This window comes from Papio anubis, chromosome 13 (genome assembly GCF_008728515.1).
Source record: "Papio anubis isolate 15944 chromosome 13, Panubis1.0, whole genome shotgun sequence".
Taxonomy (NCBI): Eukaryota; Metazoa; Chordata; class Mammalia; order Primates; family Cercopithecidae; genus Papio; species Papio anubis.
The window spans coordinates 68,355,504-68,377,583 of NC_044988.1; the positions used below are offsets into that span (position 1 = coordinate 68,355,504).

The 22,080-nt window shown below is 37.2% G+C and overlaps 1 protein-coding gene across 3 annotated transcripts in view; it reads left to right on the forward strand.

Annotated features, from left to right (window-relative positions):
* TGFBR1 (transforming growth factor beta receptor 1) overlaps window positions 1-17,401 on the forward strand; it is a 49,381-nt gene extending 31,980 nt beyond the window's left edge. For all 3 annotated transcript variants that reach the window (XM_003911451.4, XM_009188422.4, XM_003911452.5), the window contains 6 exons: window positions 1,840-2,070; window positions 6,561-6,728; window positions 8,766-8,922; window positions 10,418-10,542; window positions 11,338-11,468; window positions 12,866-17,401. In XM_003911451.4, coding sequence (XP_003911500.1) covers window positions 1,840-2,070; window positions 6,561-6,728; window positions 8,766-8,922; window positions 10,418-10,542; window positions 11,338-11,468; window positions 12,866-12,991 — 938 coding nt within the window. In that variant the 3' untranslated portion in view covers window positions 12,992-17,401. The remainder of the gene's footprint in view (window positions 1-1,839; window positions 2,071-6,560; window positions 6,729-8,765; window positions 8,923-10,417; window positions 10,543-11,337; window positions 11,469-12,865) is intronic.
* Window positions 17,402-22,080: the final 4,679 nt, after the last annotated feature.

Sequence of the window (22,080 nt, forward strand, 5' to 3'; positions counted from 1 at the left end):
GCTAATTTTTGTATATTTAGTGGAGACCAGATTTCACCATGTTGGCCAGGCTGGTCTCAAACTCCTGACCTTTAGCGATCTAATCACCTTAGCCTCCCAAAGTGCTGGGATTAGAGTTGTGAGTCACTGTGCTGGCCAATTGTTAACTTTTTAAAAATGCTCAACTATTCATGTGAAGTAACCCAATATAGATAATACAATGGATCAAGATTTGCTTTTTAATTTTAATTGACATCTAGAATCCAGTTATAAAGGGGAAGACAAAAACTTTCCTCGTCCTGTTGGCCTTTCTTGACCATACCATTTACACAAGTCCTGAACCTGTCAGGTGTTTTCAGAATTCGTGTTTGTGATTCCTTTTTCTTTTTTATTACTTGCCTTTGCAATTTCCAGATTAGTCTCCTGAAATTAACTCTTAAATGTACTTTTAAGTCTGTGGTGTGGCCCTCTACAAGGCTTCATAAAATGTAATAAATTAGTATCTACACTAAACGACATAATTAGAATTGATTAATCATAGTGTGAAAGAGCTCTATGATTTAAATAAGGATTTCGGACAGATCTGTTTCTCACTGGCAGCCTCCTTGTAAACACAAACAGTTATTTATAGTTAGACTGCTAACTACTTTATAGGAGGTGGGGAGGGTAGAGCAAGAGGAAGAATGGACCCATTTGAGACACTTAAGAAGAAGAGCTGATCGCTTTAAAGATTTAACGTTTGGATTTATAAGCATTTCACATCAGGGAACCAAAGAGAGCAGATAATTTCATTTACTGTCATTGGGTTAATTTGATCTAGCAAGTAGCTTTGAGTATAGATTATAAATGACACCAATTTATGTATACATGGATTGTATAAATAAGATACTAGTGAGGAACATGATGTACACTGGCATTTTCTTTGTTAGTGTCAGTGTAATTTAAAATGACACTTACCAGATGGGGGGGATAGGATATTAAGTTACTGTCTCACATACAGTGACACTTAAATGTTGCAGGTAAGTTAGTAAACCCTTTTAAATGAAATAAGTATGGCAATACTTAAAAATACATATTTTGGAGAAAGCCAAGTTCAATTAGTGGAAAAACAGTGCTCCATTACCAAGGTAAGTTACTTAGCCTTGTTCTTCAAGATACTAGTGTTGCCTATGTAGCCAGTTGTTAGCAAGTAAATTGCTTTCATTGAAATAGCTTCTGTGGTGATTCTTACTGGTTTATTAAAAAGCCAGAATTTACTTCTGTGTTTCTGTGTTCACATCCTTTTTTCCTCCCGTCAGTGAAACAGTTACTAGTTTCATCTTTCTAAAATAAGATTTTAAAATTATCTTGCTTCCAGCCATGGCCCTTTTTCTCAGAAATCATTTAGAGGTTCTTTTACCTAAAGCTCTCATTGGTTATCTTGAGCTTGGTATTCAGTACTCTTCATCTTCTGGTGACAGCTTACTTTCTCTTTCACTGCTTTGCCACATACATCCTCTCTCTGATTGCCCAGGCTGCTTCCCTAAACATGTGTCATTCATTTCCCTCTACCTTTGCCTGTACATTCTTCCTGCCTAACCACCATACTTAAGGGATAGTCAAAATTCAACTGACTTTTAGAAAGCCTACCTTGACCCTCTAGCAGGAGTTTCTGGATTCTTTTATTATATTTATTATCTTACTTTCCTTTTTTAATTAGTTATTTTATTGCAAATAAAATACATATCTCCCCAGTGAGATAAGTTCCTAAAGGGATAGCTTAAAGTGTCAGCTTTCTGGGTCACTTGTTAGTGCCTATCATGATGTTTGAAACATGTAATATTGTTGATTGTGTTGAGTACTATTTATTTTTACCTTTAGGTTTACCATTGCTTGTTCAGAGAACAATTGCGAGAACTATTGTGTTACAAGAAAGCATTGGCAAAGGTCGATTTGGAGAAGTGTGGCGAGGAAAGTGGCGGGGAGAAGAAGTTGCTGTTAAGATATTCTCTTCTAGAGAAGAACGTTCATGGTTCCGTGAGGCAGAGATTTATCAAACTGTGATGTTACGTCATGAAAACATCCTGGGATTTATAGCAGCAGACAATAAAGGTCTGTAACATTTGCTTTTCCTTATGTTATATATAACAAGATCTCTTGAAGTCTTTTCAGATATGGTGACTAACCATCATCAAAGTAGATGAGAAATAGATGTCTGTCATGTAGATTAGACCCGTTAAGTCAAATACAATATATTAGTAACTTTTAGAACTAGGAACTTCTTAAAGATTTTCTTGACTCTTGATAACATTCCTAAAATCTCTTATTGTTTTATAAAATGTAAAAGAGCTATTTTAAAAAGCCATATACTTTGTTGGTTTAGTTTAGGGCAGTTAGTTATTAAGAGTAGTCATGATATGGAAAAGATATATAAACCTGCTCAAAATTTTGAGAATAGGGCTTAGATAGCCGTTTCCTTTTAATCTCTTCCTGACCAGTAGAGTGTTTCAATATAGACTATCGAACTTATTTATGGGGAGAGTAAAAATAACTTGTCGGTGTCCTGAGTTGCCAAGGGCTAAATAGATGAATCTTTTGGCAAACTCAATTAAAGAGAGAAATTGTTTCTTCAACCACCCTGCCATTGGTAACCGTGCGGACGCTTTTTTGCCTGTAATGCTTTTGCCTGAGGGGCAGCATCAGGTCAGATGCTGAAGAAGGAAGGAAGCCTGTCAGTGGGGAGTCAGAATGAGTGAGGACTGCAAGCAGTGACCTTAGACTGTGCTGCTGCCACTTTCTTAGCTTCCGTTAATACCGTTATGCCCACGATTCCTACTTTTTGTTTTGTTTTGTTTTGTTTTTTGAGATGGAGTCTCGCTCTGTAGCCAGGCTGGAGTGCAGTGGCGCAATCTCAGCTCACTGCAGCCTCCGCCTCCTGGGTTCAAGTGGTTATCCTGCCGCAGCCTCCTGAGTTGCTGGGACTACAGGTGTGCACCATCATGCCCAGCTAATGTTTGTATTTTTAGTAGAGATGAGGTTTCACCATGTTGGCCAGGATGGTCTCCATCTCTTGACCTCGTGATCCACCCACCTCACCTTCCCAAAGTGCTGGGATGACAGGTGTGAGCCACCACACCCAGCCCCCATGATTCCTATTTTTACTGCCTCTGTCAGAGACTTGTGTTTCAGCTCCACTCTTATCATCCCTACCCTTAAATCAAATATATTTCCAAGCTTTCCTGTTTAAAAAAAAAAAATGCTGTCATTGTCTCTTAGCTTGGCCAGACCTGTAGTCATCTTTTTCCTTCTCTCACCTTCCATTTACTTCAGCAATATTTATTTATTCAAATGTTAACAGTGTTTAACCTCAGTAGGTAATTATGGGTGATTTTTATGATATTTCTTTTAGCTTCTCTGGGTTTTCAAATTTATTTACAAGCATATACTGCTTTTTTTTTTTTTTAACTTTTATTTGTAGAACATTTCCAATATGTAGAAGAGCAAAGTAGTTACAGTGATCCCTCATTGTCCAGCTTCAACAGTTGTCAGGTCACTGCCAATCATAATTGATGTCTCATCCCACCTACTCTGCCCTAATTGTGTTAATTCGAAGCTAGTCCCAGACAACATGTTTTCATCCGTAAACGCTTATAAAATGTAATTTGTATCTTCAAATGATGAGGAAATGTTTTTATGAAACAACTACACTACCATTGTCAATTTTTAAAATGTTATCAAATACCCAGTTAGGTTCAAATTCTATAATTGTCTCCTATTAAAAAAATATTTATTCAAATTATGATTCTAAGTCCACATATTGCATTTAGTTGATATTTCTCTTATGTGTCTTAAAATCTTTAGGTTTCCCCCTTCATCTTTTTTCTCCTCTTGCAGTTTATTTGTTGAAGAAATTGGATTGTTTGTCCTGAAAGGCCTATCATATTCTGGATTTTGCTAATTGAATTTCCATAGTGTCTCTTAACTTGTTTTTCTATCTTTTGTAAAAACTGGTAGTTAGATTTAGAAGCTAAACCTAATTGCAGTTTTATTGGTTTTCTCAAAATACATACTAAGGATATTATATACATCCTGTTGCATCATATGTGGAGGTGTATAATGTTTGATTAAGACAGGGGCAGTGATGTATATGATGGATGTAGGTAGCAATTATCAGTGGCACCTGACAGTGCAATACCCTTTAAGTTAAAAAAAAAAAAAAAAAAAAAACAGGCTGGGCACAGTGGCTCACGCTTGTAATCCCAGCACTTTGGGAAGCCAAGGCAGGTGGATCACGAGGTCAAGAGTTCAAGACCAGCCTGGCCAAGATGATGAAACTCCATCTCTACTAAAAATACAAAAAAATTAGCCAGGCGTGGTGGTAGGTGCCTGTAATACCAGCTACTGAGGAGGCTGAGGCACAGAATCGCTTGAACCCGGGAGGTGGAGGTTGCAGTGAGCCGAGATCGCACCACTGCACTCCAGCCTGGGCGACAGAGAGAGACTCCGTCTCAGAAAACAAAACAAAAAACAAAAATAGCAATCAGTCTGACCAAATCCTTAGTTCTCATTTTCGTTTCTGCCTCTAACACCATTTATTTCCTCCTCCAACTCTTAAAACAACCTTTTCTTTATTTACTATGTTTGGTGACCCTAGACTTTCTTTGTTCCTTTTATTTCTTCATAGTTGTCTTTGTTTTCTCAACTCTTACTCTTCTCACTGGTTCATATGAAGGTACTGATTCTGTAAGTGGTAATTTCTTCCTTAAGAACATAGCCACATTCATGGTTTCAAACTCTACCATGTTGGCAAGTCTCAAATCTCCATTTGAAAGCTTAAACCTCAACTGGGAACCGGGGTCTGGATTTTGTCACATTCCAAGTTACAAATACAGCAGCACAAAATGTTGGTGAGTTTGTGCCCTGAACTTCTAACCAAGCTGATGCTGTCATCTGGTGGTCACCATGGGAACTAGCCAACCTTACTGGCTCTTCCCTACTCCCCTTCTTTCTTCTTTGTCAGCAGTTAATGTACTTTCTCTGAGCCTAGTCCCTCCACCCCAGTTCCTTTATTTTCTGATTTAGTTAATTCCACCCCGGCAGCCCTTTATATGTATGGCCCCTTATATATAACCTTCCTTCTGCCTTGTCCGTAACCTGCGATTTCCCTTTCTTCCATCTGCCTGCCTTCCACTTTGTTTCTTGTATTGGTGAGCTTTGCAAAATTCAGTAACGGTTAAGAGGCACGCAAATAAGCTAGTGATGTACCTATATCAAGGAAAAGCCAGGGTGTGAGTTTGGACAGAATCAGTTTATAAAGTTCATGAAGAACAAATTAATACTAAGTCCTTTTAAATGTACCCAGAAATCTCCTTCAGAATCTTTTGAAAAGTTTCCATTCCTTTCTTAATCTCTTCTAATCAGAGTTGGTTTTCTTCAACTAAATACCTTCAAAATAGAAGCGGTTTCAAACTGTCAATATGGATTTTTTTCTTTTGTTTTACAACCAGCAGGGAGAGAAAGAGCGCAGTTTATGTACTTCTTACGTAAAGAATCTAGTATTCTGTTTTTTAAAACCTTAACAGTCTAACAAAGTAAGACGTTATTCTTGTATAAAAGGAGAAACAGAGGCTCCTTGGCTAAGAAAGTATCAGTAACAGGCAGGCTGTGGATTCCAGCCAGGTCAGAATGACTCTTAAGCGTGCATCTTTTACTAGATTGTACTGTCTCCTAATGTTGTAATGCTTTTTTTTTGTTCATGGCTTAATTAAATATGTGGTTTTTCCAGCTGCTTCTAGGTTAAATTAGACTGTCGTGGACCAGTCTAGCCTAGGAGCCTAGCTAGTATCTTTACCATTATTCCTATGAGAAAACGTGTTTTAAACTCGTGTATTGGCTTACAGAGGAAATTTTGGAACCCACGTTCCTAGTTGTTTGAGTTTAGTCCCAGCTTTTCCAGCTTTTCTCCTGACATTTCAGTTCCTATTTCAGCTTCCCCATGTGTTAGAGGTATCACTATCTCTGTTTTTCTAAGCAAGCAACCTTGGAATCGTAATCATCTTGTCTTGCGTCTTTGTGAACTGTGTACACAATCTGTCACTAAAGCTTGTCATTTCTCATTGAAACTCACTTCCAGTTTTGTCCCATACTCTTCCATTCCCACTGTGGCCACACTGGGCTCCGGAGACTTCTCACCTCCTTCCTTCCCTCTGTGTTCCCCTCCTTTTTTTTAACTTCTCTCCTTCCAGGAACAGCCACTGAGCACCCATCCCGACCCAGAGATTTTTCTAGGCACTTAAGAGCCAACTCTGATACTAATTATCTGTGAAGACTCAAGAAAGTCACCATCTTTGTCTCTTAAATGGGATTAATTATCCTTGCCTTATCTCAAGAAGAGGGGCTTACTCTGAGGAACTAAAGAATGTGTACATAAAAGTATAAAACAAACTGAATGTAGAAGAAAATGTGAAGGAAATACATACAGACTTAAGGTGGCATTATATTGCAGTGTGTGACTCAGGATTGAGAGTAAAAAGTGATAACCTTTGAACATATAAATCATAAATGGTCTATAGCCCAACCGAAATGTTAATTCTGTTTTACAGACAATGGCACTTGGACTCAGCTCTGGTTGGTGTCAGATTATCATGAGCATGGATCCCTTTTTGATTACTTAAACAGATACACAGTTACTGTGGAAGGAATGATAAAACTTGCTCTGTCCACAGCGAGCGGTCTTGCTCATCTTCACATGGAGATTGTTGGTACCCAAGGTAATTCTATAAGCAGTTCTATTATTTAAGCTTTAAATTTCCATGAATAATGTCTATGAAAATAGAAAGTGGAGGCCGGGCCTGGTGGCTCATGCCTATAATCCCAGCACTTTGGGAGGCTGAGGTGGGCAGATCACCTGATCTCAGTTCATGGCCAGTCTGGGCAACATGACAAAACCCCATCTCTACCAACATACAAAAAATTAGTTGGGCATGGTGGCATGCACCTGTAGTCCCAGCTCCTCAGGGGACTGAGGTAGGAAGATTACCTGAGCCTGGGAGGTCGAAGCTGCAGTGAGCAGACATCATGCCACTGCGCTCCAACCTGGGTGAGACTCTGTCTCAGGAAAAAAAAAAAAAAAAAAAGGAAACAGTAGGTGGCCTAACTGGAGATATTTAAAACAAATTTTTTAGATGAGAACATTTTATCTTTCAGTTCAAAATTTCAGGTAGAGCTAGGAATCTGGAAATTTGTTTAGAGATTCTCTTGTCATTTTAACAAAACTGTGATTTTTTTTTTTTTTGAGTTCTTAAAAGTAGCATTCAATCTTATGATTTTTGAGGGTCTCAGTTTCAGAATTCAAGTCCAAGTGAATATATTTTTATATGTAGTATCAAATGAAATGTGAAAGTGCTTTGTAAACATCAGCATGCTATGTAACTATTATCTGGCCATCTAATAATTATATTTGACCTTGAGATAAGGAGACTGCATGAGATAGTTTTACAGTTGAAAAATTAAATACTAAGTTTTAGTTATGACATTTGTATGCTATAGTTTTTGTGCCATGTAGGATTTCAGATGCCAGCATATCTCTCTACTCTAGCAGTTGTCCACTTGCAACCCAGTGGCTCCCCCACTCCCCACTTTACATACAGCATAAGTGCTAGTTCACATATTAGCCAGCTCCATCTTTGTAATTATTATTATTATTGATTATAGCAGTTTTATTGAGTTATAATTCACATCATACAGTTCACCCACTTAAAGTATAAAATTCAGTGGTTTTTAGAATGCTCAGAGTTGTATAACCAACAAACACTACAGTCAATTTTAGAATATCTTCACTCCAAAGAGAAACCCCGTAGCCACTAGCAGTCACTCCCCTTTCCCCCTAAACTCCTTAGCCCTAGGCAACATCTGCTCCTTTTTGTCTATAGATTTGCTTATTCTGCACATTTTATATAAATGAATCATACAATACGTGGTCTTTTGTGACTGGCTTCTTTCACTTAGCATGTTTTCAAGGTTCATTTATGTTGTAGCATATATGAGCACTTCAGTCATTTTGATGGCTGAGTAATACTCCAGTGTATGGATATACCACTTGTCATGTATCCATTCGTTGATGGACATTTGGTTTGTTTCTTCTTTTGTCCATTGTAGCTAATGCTGCAATGAACATTTGTGTACTTTTATGTAGTTTCATGTTTTCAGTTATCTTGGGTATATACCTAGGAGTTGAACTACTGTATCATATGATAACTCTATTTAATGGTTTGAAGAACTATCTATCGTACTGTTTTCTTAAAGTGCCTGAACCATTTTACATTCCTGCCAGCAGTGTATATGAAGGTTCCAAGTTTTCCACATTATAATTATTATTTTTAATAGCGCATTTTCTAGTGGTTAGTCTCAAAGGTAATACACTTAATACTGAGTACATTCCAGTTGATAGGGAAGTGATGATCTACATGCTTGGTTCCTGGGCTGCTGGAATATCAGTCTATGGCTAAGTTTCTTAAAAAGAATTCTTGAGGCACCAACAGATAAACCGATAACTTTTTTTGCCCCAGTCTTTGAGTTGTTCATCTTTTAAAGCATGTTATTGTCCACATTTTCTTTAAAGGAATACAATTTCAGCGATTTTTGGTGTAGTGATTCACTTGAGTTTAATAATGCCATAGGTATTATAGGTCATGTGGGCTGAAATGCTTTGATAATTTGGGTCAGGAGAAGAGATTTTTGAACCTAAAGGTGTGGGTTGTGATTGGTATTACCTTTTAAGCAGTCATGTTTAATTTTTGATTTTTTAGGAAAGCCAGCCATTGCTCACAGAGATTTGAAATCAAAGAATATCTTGGTAAAGAAGAATGGAACTTGCTGTATTGCAGACCTAGGACTGGCAGTAAGACACGATTCAGCCACAGATACCATTGATATTGCTCCAAACCACAGAGTGGGAACAAAAAGGTATACTTTTGAACAACTATTTTTAATATCTTCTGAAATCACCTTTTTTCCCTTCTCTTTCATATATACATACCATTGCTGAAACTCAGCTTAAACTTGTACTTTATTAGATTGCCAACAGGCAAGAAGATCTCATGGTCTTGCCTGCTCTGAAGCCAAAGTTACCTGACTTAAAAAGATGCCTGCTGATGAAAGGTTGCCCTTCCAGAAAATATCAGTAGGCATGTTAATTATAATTACAGTAGTAACTAACATTTATAGAGCACCTACTATGTGCCAATCGTCTGATAGGTCTTTTACTTGTATTACCTCATTTAATCCCTTCTCAAATACTGTGCTATAGCTAGCCCTGCTATCTTCATATTTCAGTTCCTGAAAATATGCCTTTCTTGCTTTCTTAGAAGTTTTGCACATGCTGTCTCCTGGAGCGTATTTTACCCTACTGTTTCTCAGCCTCGTACCCACCTTTCCTGTAGGAAGTTTTTTCTAGTTCTCAAGACTCTTAGGAGTCCCTGCCAGGGGCTGTCATAGCACACTAAACTGGGACCGTTGAGGCACTTACGCATTATGTAGTAACTGTTTATTTATTTGCCTGTATATTCTATTAGGTGCAAGCTGCTTGAGAGCAGCCTTGTATTCCCAGCATCCATCACAGTGCCTAATACATGGTAGATCCTCAGTAGATATTTGTTGAGTCCATGAGTCTTCAAAAGAACTTAATTAGGTAGGTGTTGTTACCCTTAATTCACAGACGAGGAAACCACCTTGAGGAGGTTAAATAATATGGTCAGCTTCATGTGGATGATAAGCCGAAGAGCTGAGATTTGAACCTGGGCGTTTCTGACCCAAAGCCCTTATCACTTGCTGTTACAGCATTTCTTCAAACTACTTCCTTGGCCTTGGAGAGAGTCGGAGAGCCAGCAGCATTAGTCTATTCAAATTTTATATGTAATTTTGAGATTTCTGGATTCCCTGGGGACTCTGAACTCTCAGCCAGCTAAGGGGTCCTTGACAGTGGTTGCTGCAGGTCTCTGTGGGTCTTGACCTATAATTTTCATAGGTTTTTGAAGCTTCAGTATGAGGACTGGCATTCTTCTGTGTCTATTATTTTTTCCCCTAGAGTATATTCCTGCCCTTCCTTTCATCCTCAGTGAGAAGACTTCTAGATTAAAATGCATGGTTTCTACCTAGAACATGTATAGGTGGTGTACATTGGGACACCTTTAACAGTCACAATAGTTGCATATGTCTTTCACTGGAAACCAAGATCATGAGGCAGATAGCGTGAAACTGCTATTTTAGCGTTTTGTGGGATTTAGTTGACATCATTAATGTGCAAACCAGTGTGGATATTTAATATTTTTCTTGAGTCTAATATTTGTTATGTAATATTTTGTGCATATGTCTGTGTACAGAGAAATGTCTGAAAGGATGTTCATCAAAATGTGGCAGTAAGGGGATGATTTTCAAAGTTATTTTTGCAAATTTTTTTTAGGTACATGGCCCCTGAAGTTCTCGATGATTCCATAAATATGAAACATTTTGAATCCTTCAAACGTGCTGACATCTATGCAATGGGCTTAGTATTCTGGGAAATTGCTCGACGATGTTCCATTGGTGGTAAATTGCTCCCCCTCTCCCCCAACAGTTTGTCATGAGCAGAAGAAGTTGTTCGAGAATTGTCTTCTTTTTTTATTGAATGAAATTATGCACAATCCATTATCTGAAACAGGACATCACCGAGTGCCAGAGAAAACAAAGGCGATGAAACCTTTGGGAGGGGACAGTGCCATGGTGTGCACATGCACAGCTCTAGCCTAGTGTATTCTCTTCCTGTTTCCGTTTGAATCTTGAGACTCATCAGAACCCAAACCCTTGTTATACTGAGACCTATAGTGCCTTAGGATGTTTGACAGCTGCTTGAGAGGCTCACCTAGGAAGCTGTTTCTAGCATGTACCTGGGTAGTCAAATAGGATATATTATTGACAGATGCAAGTAGAGAAAGGGACTTGCACCTTAAACTTGCCTCATAGGATTTGTGTCTCACTGATAGGATCTATATATCCCTGTACAAGTGAGAGCCTGTGCACTTACAGAATAGAATCTCATTTGCTGCACAATAGGGTTCTAGATGGAAATGTCAGTCTGGTGGTCACAGCTCACAGTTTACTGTCATTTCAAATAGGCGTTATTGATCTCATGGCAATACTTAGTTTCAAGGTGTGGGCAGAATATCAACTCAGGGAAGTGACTTGTTGATACCGATTTGGATGAGATAGAGAAAGCTGTAATCTCTGTTCCACCTACCTACTTTAGTAATAAGACACTGTAATAGGCCTCTCAGGTGATCTTTTTAATGCCTTGGCATTCGCTGAATACATTCATCAAAATTATTATTTTTTAAACTGATACAGGAATTCATGAAGATTACCAGCTGCCTTATTATGATCTTGTACCTTCTGACCCATCAGTGGAAGAAATGAGAAAAGTTGTTTGTGAACAGAAGTTAAGGCCAAATATCCCAAACAGATGGCAGAGCTGCGAAGTGAGTATTTCTTTTTGATATTAGGCAATTTTCTAAACTTCTGCTTAGTAAGCAAAAGTTTGCTGCTTTTCTTTAAGGAAAACTTTTCTTTAAGAAGTTTCTTTTTCATAGCAGTCAAACCAATGTGTAAAAACAGAATAATTTGGTTTTCATATTCAATTGTAAGCACATTGAAAGGGCCATAGAACATTTGCAGTGGCCTTTAGTGTATCAGAACATAGTTTAGGTCTGTCAGGCGAACTAAAGCACGTACTTTTTAAGTGAATGCCTCCCTTCAGCCAGGGCAACCCAGAACAATAGACAGTTGCTGGACAGGAATGAGGAGACCTGTATTCTAGACCAGCCTGACTACCATTTCAAGGGTCTGACTTGGAACAAATCACTTTAGTTCTCTGAACCTTAATATCCCTTTGTAAGGTGAGGAACTCAGATAAGGTGATTACAAAGTTGTTTCAAGTGATTTTCCATTTTATTCATCTGATTGCCCAGATGACCATTAACCAGGAATTTAGGGAAAATGCTTTTTTTCCAGCAGTGTCTGAGCTTCTCAACCTCAGCTCTAACAAAAAGTTTTAGAAATGTTTTTGTAATTGTAAATTTAAAGATTCGTAAGATGAATTTTATTTAACCTCTCCTTAGTTGCTAGCTGTTACTATTATAATATTGGTGAAGCAGGGTATATTCCTCCCGGTTTGAAGGTTTGTAGCTTAAAAAGGCTATAAAAAGCTGTTCAGTTCAGTAGTTGGTTTTACATCTTAAACTATTATAGGACTCAGCAGAACCTCTGATAACCAAGAGAGCTTGCTACCTCCAACAAAATCACATCTACAGGCCCAAATAAAATGTATTTCAGCATGCTCAAGGAATTTGCATGTGACATACTTTAACAAACGAGAGTGCTGCTAGATTTTGTCTTTTAGAAATTTGATCTACTCCGGAGGCTGAGGTGGGAGGATTGTTGTAGCCTGGGAGGTCGAGGCTGTAGTGAGCTGAGGGCATGCCATTGCATTCCACTTTGGGTGGCAGAGTGAGACCCTGTGTCAAAAAAAAAAAAAAAAGAAAAATTTGATCTGGCTACTTCAAAGTACAAACTTAAAACTTCAGTGTGAGGTCAGATTTCTTCTTTGCTTTGCCCAGCTCTGGTTTAGGATTCGACCTCTTCAGGTTTGCTAAGTGAGTTACTCTTTGTCTACCTGCTTTCCAGCACTGGCACCAGTACCCTGTTGATGGAAATTTGTGAAATTTCTACTCATTTGCTATTACAAACAATGCTTAACAACAACAACAAAGTGTATATGTCATTTAAAAAGAAAATTTACAGGTAAAAATTCTTATCCAGACCAATGGAAAATGGTGCATGCATTAATTTTTTTTTTTTTAATTATATTTTCTTGTAGGCCTTGAGAGTAATGGCTAAAATTATGAGAGAATGTTGGTATGCCAACGGAGCAGCTAGGCTTACAGCATTGCGGATTAAGAAAACATTATCACAACTCAGTCAACAGGAAGGCATCAAAATGTAATTCTACGACTTTGCCTGAACTCTACTTTTTTCTTCAGATCTGCTCCTGGGTTTTAATTTGGGAGGTCAATTGTTCTACCTCACTGAGAGGGAACAGAAGGATGTTGCTTCCTTTTGCAGCAGTGTAATAAAGTCAACTAAAAACTTCCCAGGATTTCTTTGGACCCAGGAAACAGCCGTGTGGGTCCTTTCTGTGCACTATGAACGCTTCTTTCCCAGGACAGTTACAAAATGTTGTGTAGTCTACCTTTATTTTTTATTAACAAAACTTGTTTTTTAAAAAGATGATTGCTGGTCTTAACTTTAGGTAACTCTGCTGTGCTGGAGATCATCTTTAAGGGCAAAGGAGTTGGATTGCTGAGTTATAATGAAACATTTCTTATTATTTAAAGAAAGTGATTTGCTCCTGGTTAGTACATTCTCAGAGGATTCTGAACCACTAGAGTTTCCTTGATTCAGACTTTGAATGTACTGTTCTATAGTTTTTCAGGATCTTAAAACTAACACTTATAAAACTCTTATCTTGAGTCTAAAAATGACCTCATATAGTAGTGAGGAACATAATTTATGCAATTGTATTTTGTATACTATTATTGTTCTTTCACTTATTCAGAACATTACATGCCTTCAAAATGGGATTGTACTATACCAGTAAGTGCCACTTCTGTGTCTTTCTAATGGAAATGAGTAGAATTGCTGAAAGTCTCTATGTTAAAAACCTATAGTGTTTGAATTCAAAAAGCTTATTTATCTGGGTAACCCAAACTTTCTCTATTTTGTTTTTTGGAAGGGTTTTTGTGGTATGTCATTTGGTATTCTATTTTGAAAATGCCTTTCTCCTACCAAAATGTGCTTAAGCCACTAAAGAAATGAAGTGGCATTAATTAGTAAATTGTTAGCATGGTCATGTTTGAATATGCTCACATCAAGCTTTTGCATTTTAATTGTGTTGTCTAAGTATACTTTTAAAAAATCAAGTGGCACTCTAGATACTTACAGTACTTTAATATTTGTAGCATACAGACTAATTTTTCTAAAAGGGAAAGTTTGTCTAGCTGCTTGTGAAAAGTTATGTGGTATTCTGTAAGCCATTTTTTTCTTTATCTGTTCAAAGACAGTGTTATTTTTTTAAGAAATGAATTACATTTAAAATTAGAATATGGTTAATGTTAAATAATAGGCCTTTTTCTAGGAAGGCGAAGGTAGTTAATAATTTGAATAGATAACAGATGTGCAAGAGAGTCACATGTGTTATGTATGTAGGAGTAAACGTTCGGTGGATCCTCTGTCTTTGTAACTGAGGTTAGAGCTAGTGTGGTTTTGAGGTCTCACTATACTTTGAGGAAGGCAGCTTTTAATTCAGTGTTTCCTTATGTGTGCGTACATTGCAACTGCTTACTTTACATGTAATTTATGTAATGCATTCAGTGCACCCTTGATATTTGGGAGAGGTGGTAGCTAAAGAACATTCTGAGTATAGGTTCTTCTCCATTTACAGATGTTTTTGGTCAAATATTGAAAGCAAACTTGTCATGGTCTTCTCACATTAAGTTGAAACTAGCTTATAATAACTGGTTTTTAATTCTAATGCTGTGAAGTCTCTGCAGAGCTTTTACAGTTTTCGAAGTCCTTTTATCACTGTGATCTTATTCTGAGGGGAGGAAAAACTATCATACCTGTGAGGCAAGACTTCGACTTTATAGTGCTATCAGTTCCCCAATACAGGGTCAGAATAACCGATACAGTATTTTGGTCAGGAAGAGAAAGTGGCCATTTACACTGAATGAGTTGCATTCTGATAATGTCTTATCTCTTATATGTAGAATAAATTTGAAAGACTATTTGGTCTTAAAACCAAAGTAATTTTAGAATGAGTGACATATTACATAGGAATTTAGTATCAATTTCATGTGTTTAAAAACATGGGAAAAATGCTTAGAGATTACTATTTTGACTACAAAGTTGAGTTTTTTCTGTAGTTACCATATTTCATTGAAGCAAATGAATGAGTTTGAGAGGTTTGTTTTTATAGTTGTGTTATATTACTTGTTTAATAATAATCTCTAATTCTGTGATCAGGTACTTTTTTTGTGGGTTTTTTTTTGGGGGGAGGGGGGCCATTTCTAAGCCTACCAGATCTGCTTTATGAAATCCAGGGGACCAATGCATTTTATCACTAAAACTATTTTTATATAATTTTAAGAATATACCAAAAGTTGTCTGATTTAAAGTTGTAATACATGATTTCTCACTTTCATGTAAGGTTATCCACTTTTGCTGAAGATATTTTTTACTGAATCAAAGATTGAGTTACAATTATACTTTTCTTAACCTAAGTGGATAAAATGTACTTTTGATGAATCAGGGAATTTTTTTAAAGTTGGAGTTTAGTTCTAAATTGACTTTACATATTATTGCAGTTAATTCCTTTTTTGGCTAGGGATGGTTTGATAAATCACAATTGGCTAATATTGAAAATGAAGGTAACTTAAAAGGTGGGATGGATCACGATTACTGTCGATAACTGCAGATAAATTTGATTAGAGTAATAATTTTGTCATTTAAAAACACAGTCGCTTATAATGCCCATCCTAGGATGCTCACCTTCCAAGATTCAACTTGGCTAAAACATCTTCTGGTAAATTGTGTGTCCACGTTCATTTTATCAATAGCCAGGAGGAATGGGAATGGGGATGGGGGAAATATGAATTAGTGGGGCATAGACATCCCTGGTCCATCCTTTCTGTCTCCAGCTGTTTCTTGCAACCTGCTCTCCAGCTTGCTGGTCCCTGACACAGAGACCATTGCCTCCCCCACAGCCTTTTGACTGAAGAGCAGCTTTGGAGACCTAGAGTAAAATGGCTGATGGAAGTTGTGGGACATATTTCCATTTCCTTTAGTCATCAGAGGTGGCAGGGAGGGATCTCTAAGTTTGGAGATTGAGCAGATGAGGCTTCGGATGCCCCTGCTTTGACTTTAGCCATGGATGAGGAGTGGGATGGCAGTAAGGTGGCTGCTGCAGTGGGAGTTGTGCCAGAAACAGTGGCCAATTGTATCCCCTATAAGACAGGGTAAGGTCTGAAGAGCTGAGCCTGTAATTCTGCTGTAATAATGATAGTGCTCAAGAAGTGCCTTGAGTTGCTGTACAGTGCCATGGCCATCAAGAATCCCAGATTTCACTTCTTACTACAAAATGTAAGTGGTCACTTGGCGATTTTGTAGTCCATGCTTGAGTTACCTTTTTTTTCTGTGTCTGAGAACTATCAGATATAGGCTGTTTCGTAAAACAAGATGGCAAAGAGATCATTAAAGTGCACAACAAAATCACTATCCCATTAGACATGTTATCCAAAGCTTATTTTTATTCTTGCACTGGAAGAATCGTAAGTCAACTGTTTGTTTCTTGACCATGGCAGTGTTCTGGCTCCAAATGGTAGTGATTCCAAGTAATGGTTCTGTTAATACTTCGGCAGAAAATGCCAACTCAGATACTTTGAGATACTAAGGATTATCTCTGGACATGTACTGCAGCTTCTTGTCTCTGTTTTGGATTACTGGAATACCCATGGGCCCTCTCTCTTAAGAATGCTGGACTTCTAGGACATTATGATATTATGATGATTGTCAGTACATTAAACTTTTCAATCCCATTATGCAATCTTGTTTGTAAATGTAAACTTTTAAAAATATGGTTAATAACATTCAACCTGTTTCTTACAACTTAAAAGGAACTTCAGTGAATTTGTTTTTATTTTTTAAAAAGGTTTGTGAACTGAATATCATGAACCATGTTTTGATATCCCTTTTTCACGTGCCAGCGGAATGGGGTGTTTGATGTTTCTTCATATGTCAAGGAGATGCTTCAAAATGTCAATTGCTTTAAACTTAAATTACCTCTCAAGAGACCAAGGTACATTTACCTCATTGTGTATATAATGTTTAATATTTGTCAGAGCATTCTCCAGGTTTGCAGTTTTATTTCTATAAAGTATGGGTATTATGTTGCTCAGTTACTCAAATGGTACTGTATTGTTTATATTTGTACCCCAAATAACATCATCTGTACTTTCTGTTTTCTGTATTGTATTTGTGCAGATTTCTTTTGGCTTTATCAGTGTAATCTCTGCCCTTTAAGATATGTACAGAAAATCTACATACAATTTCCATTTAAGTCGAATGATACTGAGAAGCCTGTAAAGAGGAGAAAAAAACATAAGCTGCGTTTCCCCATAAGTTTTTTAAATTGTATATTGTATTTGTAGTAATATTCCAAATGTAAATAGGAAATAGAAGAGTGATGCTTATGTTAAGTCCTAACACTACAGTAGAAAAACGGAAGCAGTGCAAATAAATTACATTTTTCCCAAGTGCCAGTGGCATATTTTAAAATAAAGTGTGTATGTTGGAATGAGTCATGCCATATGTAGCTGCTGTAGATGGCAACTAGAACCTTTGAGTTACAAGAGTCTTTAGAAGTTTTCTAACCCTGCCTAGTGCAAGTTACAATATTATAGCATGTTTGGGGAGTGTCCTCCTGTCTGCAGGTGTGTCTCTGTGCCTGGAGGCTCTTCTGCACATGCTTAGGGGTGTGGGTCTTCCAGGGGGGCATGATGGACCTGTCTACAGGTGAACTCTGTTGCCTTTGGGTCAGCACATTTGTTCGTCTCCTGGGGGTGAAAACTTGGCTTGACAAGAGAACTGGGAAAATGATGAGATGTGGTCCCCAAACCCTTGATTGACTCTGGGGAGGGGCTTTGTGTATAGGATTGCTCTCACGTTAAAGATAATTACTTCAATTTGAAGGCTGGATTTAGGGATTTTTTTTTTTCTTTATAATAAAGACATCACGAGGATATGGAGCTTTTGTTGAAAGTTGGAAAAAAAGTGAAACTAAAGACATTCCCAAATATTAAGATAATTTGTTGCCTATGGACATCTACCTTACAAGAAATACTAAATCCTTCACACACAAAATAAATGACACCAGATGGTAACCTGAATCCACAGGATGAAATGAAGAGCACCAGAAATGGTGGATATGTGTACAAATAGAAAAGACTATGATTGTATTGCTGCCATAAATTACTACAACTGCCCTGGCTTAAAGCAACACCCATTTATGATCTCAGAGTTCGTAATTCAGAAGTCTGGGCATAACATAGCTCAAGATGGTTCTCTGCTCCATATTTTAAAAGGTCAAAATGAAGGCATTGGCTGGGCAACATTCTTTTCTGGAAGCTGGAGATGAATAGGCTTCCAAGCTCATTGAGGTTGTTGGCAGAATTCAGCTCCATATGGTTGTAAGACAGGTTGGCCAGGGGTGGTTGTCAGTTTCTAGAAGCCACTCACATTGCTTGGCTCATGGTTCCCTCCTCCATCATCAAAACCAGCAACAATGGGTTGAATCCTTGCACTTCTCTCTGATCTCCCCTTCTGCCTCATATCTCCACTGTCTCTTCCACTGCATCTCTCTGATGCTTCTGCTTCCCTCTTCAGCTTTTAAGGGGCTGTGTGATTACTCAGGGCCCATCTGGATAATCCAGGATAATTACCCTAATTAGTAATGTCAGTTTTACCTTCCAAGTCTATTCACAGCAGTACCAAGATCAGTGTTGGATTATATAGAGAATGGAAATCTTGGGGAAATACTTGCCTACCACAATACAAGTTTTCTTTCAATAGCATAAGACTATATAGTAATTATAACACCATACTGTTGGGTTTACAGTATAGGTGCAGTGTGTATTAATAACACAAGGGAGTAGGTAGGAAATGGAGCTCTATTGGGACAAAGCTGTATTTTAGTAGAATTAATTATTCCTAATTTGAAGACGATTGTAATAAATTGAAATGCATACTGTAGACCCTGGAGTAACCACTAAAGCATCAATTTTAAAATATATTAAAAAAACAAAATGGTACACCAAGAAATATTTAACACAAAAGGCAGAAAGGGACAGAGAAGCAAAATGATAGACGTTTGGAAAACAAATACCAAAATGGCAGCCATAAGTAGTAATGCCAATAATTTCATTAAATGTGAATGGACTAAATAGTTAAAAGGTAGAGATGGTCAGGATGGATTTAAAAAGAAAAATGAACTACATGGTGTTCACAGAGGCACACTGTAGATTCAAAGACCAACAGCTGGAAAGTGAAAGTATGGAAAAATATATAACATGCAAACTAATTGTAAGAGAGCTGGAATGTCTATATTAATACAGAGGGCTTTGAGACAAGAAATGTTACTGGAAATGAGGATACTTTAAAAAGCCAATGTATAAAAAGCCAATGTATCAGATGTAACAGTTATGTATACGCACCTAACAGGACCCCAAAATAATGAGAAAAATGATAGAATTGAGAGGAGAAATGGACAATTTAATGTTTGGAGATTTTGACACCTACTATAATTGATAGAACGACTCAATTGAAAATCACAGGCATATAAAAGAATGCTGTCAGCCAAATTGTCCTAACACCACCACCCACCACCAACAGAATGCATCCTCTTTGTTAGTGCACATGGAACATTCTCCAGGGGAAACCACATGCTATTTCATAAAAGAAGTCTCACTGAATTTAAAAGGGTTGAAATAGTAGAAAGTATGTTCTCCAACCATGTTTAAATTAAATTAGAAGTCAACAGAAAGAAAATTGCAAATCCCAAAATATTTGGAAATTAAATCACACGTTTCTAAAAACCCATGTATTGAAGAAGTCACAAAGGAAGTTCTAAAATTTTAAATGAAAATGAAAGTACAGCATGTCAAAATTTATAGTGTACAGCTAACGCACTGCTTAAAGGGAAATTTACACTTTTAAATACCTATACTTTAAAAGTATTTAAAGCCAGTGGGGATAGATGCAAAAACCCTTAAAACACAATATTAGGAAACTGAATCCAACAACAGATAAAATAATTTGTACACCAGGACCAAATGGGTCATATCCTAGGACTGTAAGCTTCGTTTAACATCAAAAAATCGAAGTATTATACCATACTAATAGAAGAAACAATAAAATCCTTATTATTATGATAACTAGCCACAGGAAAAAACATTTGACAAAATTCAGCACCCATTCGTGATGAAAACTCAGAAAACTAGAAATAGAAGGCAACTTCCTCAACCTAGTGAAAGGCATCGATAAAAATCTCACAGCCAACATACTTGATGGTGAAAGACAGAATACTTTTCTCCTTAAATCAGGAGCAAGTCGAGAACATCCTCTCATCATTTCTATTCAATGTTGTCATGGAGGTTCTATCCAGTCCCTATTCCCTCCCCCTACAAAAAGGCTAGAAAGACATTAGGTTGGGGAAAAAAGTAAAACTGTCTTTATTAAGTAATATTACCTGTCAGATTCTAAAGAATCCACTGGAAAAAAAAATTTTTTTAAAGCTACAAGACTGGCCGGATGCAGTGGCTCACGCCTGTAATCCCAGCACTTTCGGAAGCCAAGGCAGGCGGATCACGAGGTCAGGAGATGGAGACCAATCCTGGCTAACACTGTGAAACCGCGTCTCTACCGCAAATACAAAAAAAATTAGCCGGGCGTGGTGGCAGGCGCCTGTAGTGCCAGCTACTGGGGAGGCTGAGGCAGGAGAATGGCATGAACCCGGGAGGCGGAGCTTGCAGTGAGCCCAGATCGCGCCACTGCACTCCAGCCTGGGTGACAGAGCGAGACTCCGTCTCAAAAAAAAAAAAAAAAAAAAAAAAGCTAAGAGACCTAATAAATTCAGCAAGCAAGGTTGTAGGATACACGATCAATATTTAAAAATTGACATTATATTAGCAATAAACAGTACCTTCGAAAGTAAACTAAGAATAGCATCAAATAGAATATAGTAAACATTTATTTAATTGAAAAAAATACTGCCGAGAGAAATCAAAGGATCTAAGTAAATGAGAACTTCCATGCTCATGGATTAGAGAATTCAACAGTGTTATGATGGCAATTCTCCCCAAATTGTTCTATAGATTCAACTCAATCCCTAGCAATATTCCAGAAAGATTTTTCTTTACATTCATAAGCTGATCCTAAAACTTACATGGAAATGCAAAATGTCTAAAAGAGCCTAAATGATTTTGAAATGGACAAAATTAGAGAAATTACCTTACCCAATTTCAAAACTTACTGTAAAGCCACAATAATCAAGACAGTGTTTATTGACACAAGGACAGTCAGTCAGTCATATACAGCAATGGGACAGAATTAAGAGTCCAGAAATAAGCCCTCACAGACGACCAATGGACTTTCAAGATATGCACAAAGATAATTCAACAGGAGAAAAGACAGTCATTTCAATAAATGGTGCTGAGACAATGGGATATCTGTATTTTAAAAGGAAGGAAAAAAGGGAGAAAGTTAATTAGACCCTCAGCTCATTATGCACCTGAAGGTAAGAGCTAAAGCTATACAACTTCTAGAAGAAAACAGGAGAAAATCTTTGTGATGTTAGGTTAGGCAATGATTTTAACAGGACTTCAAAAGCAAAATGTATTAAAAACCAGTTGATAAATTGGACTTCACAACAATTAAAATATTTGGGGCTTTAAAAAACAAGAGAATGAAAAGATGAGCCAAAGACTGGGATAAAGTATTTGCAAATCATACATCTGATAAGAGATTTGTATTTAGAATGTATAAAGAACTCTTACAATTCAATAAGAATACAAATGGCCCAATTAAAAACTGTTGAACAAATTCATTGCTCAGAGATTGGGGATGGTAGAGTTAAAATGTAAAATAATGTTCTAAATTCTGTATTTGGGTATTAATGTTTAAATGGTAATTTGGCAACAGTTGATAAAGTGAGGTTCTGAATGCCATGAATTATGTGTAGGGCTGTGACAAAAAAAGTAAAAATAAAAATTGGTCAAAAGATTTGACATTTTCCCAAGAAGATATGTGAATGGCTAATAAACATAATTCTTTATAAAGACTTGAAGAAATTAAAACCACAATGAGAAACCACTCCTCACACACTCAAATGATTATAGTTTTTAAAAAGACAGATAGCCAAGTGTCAATAAAGATGAAAAAAAGATGAATCTCACACATTGCTGGAATGTAAACACTCCCTTT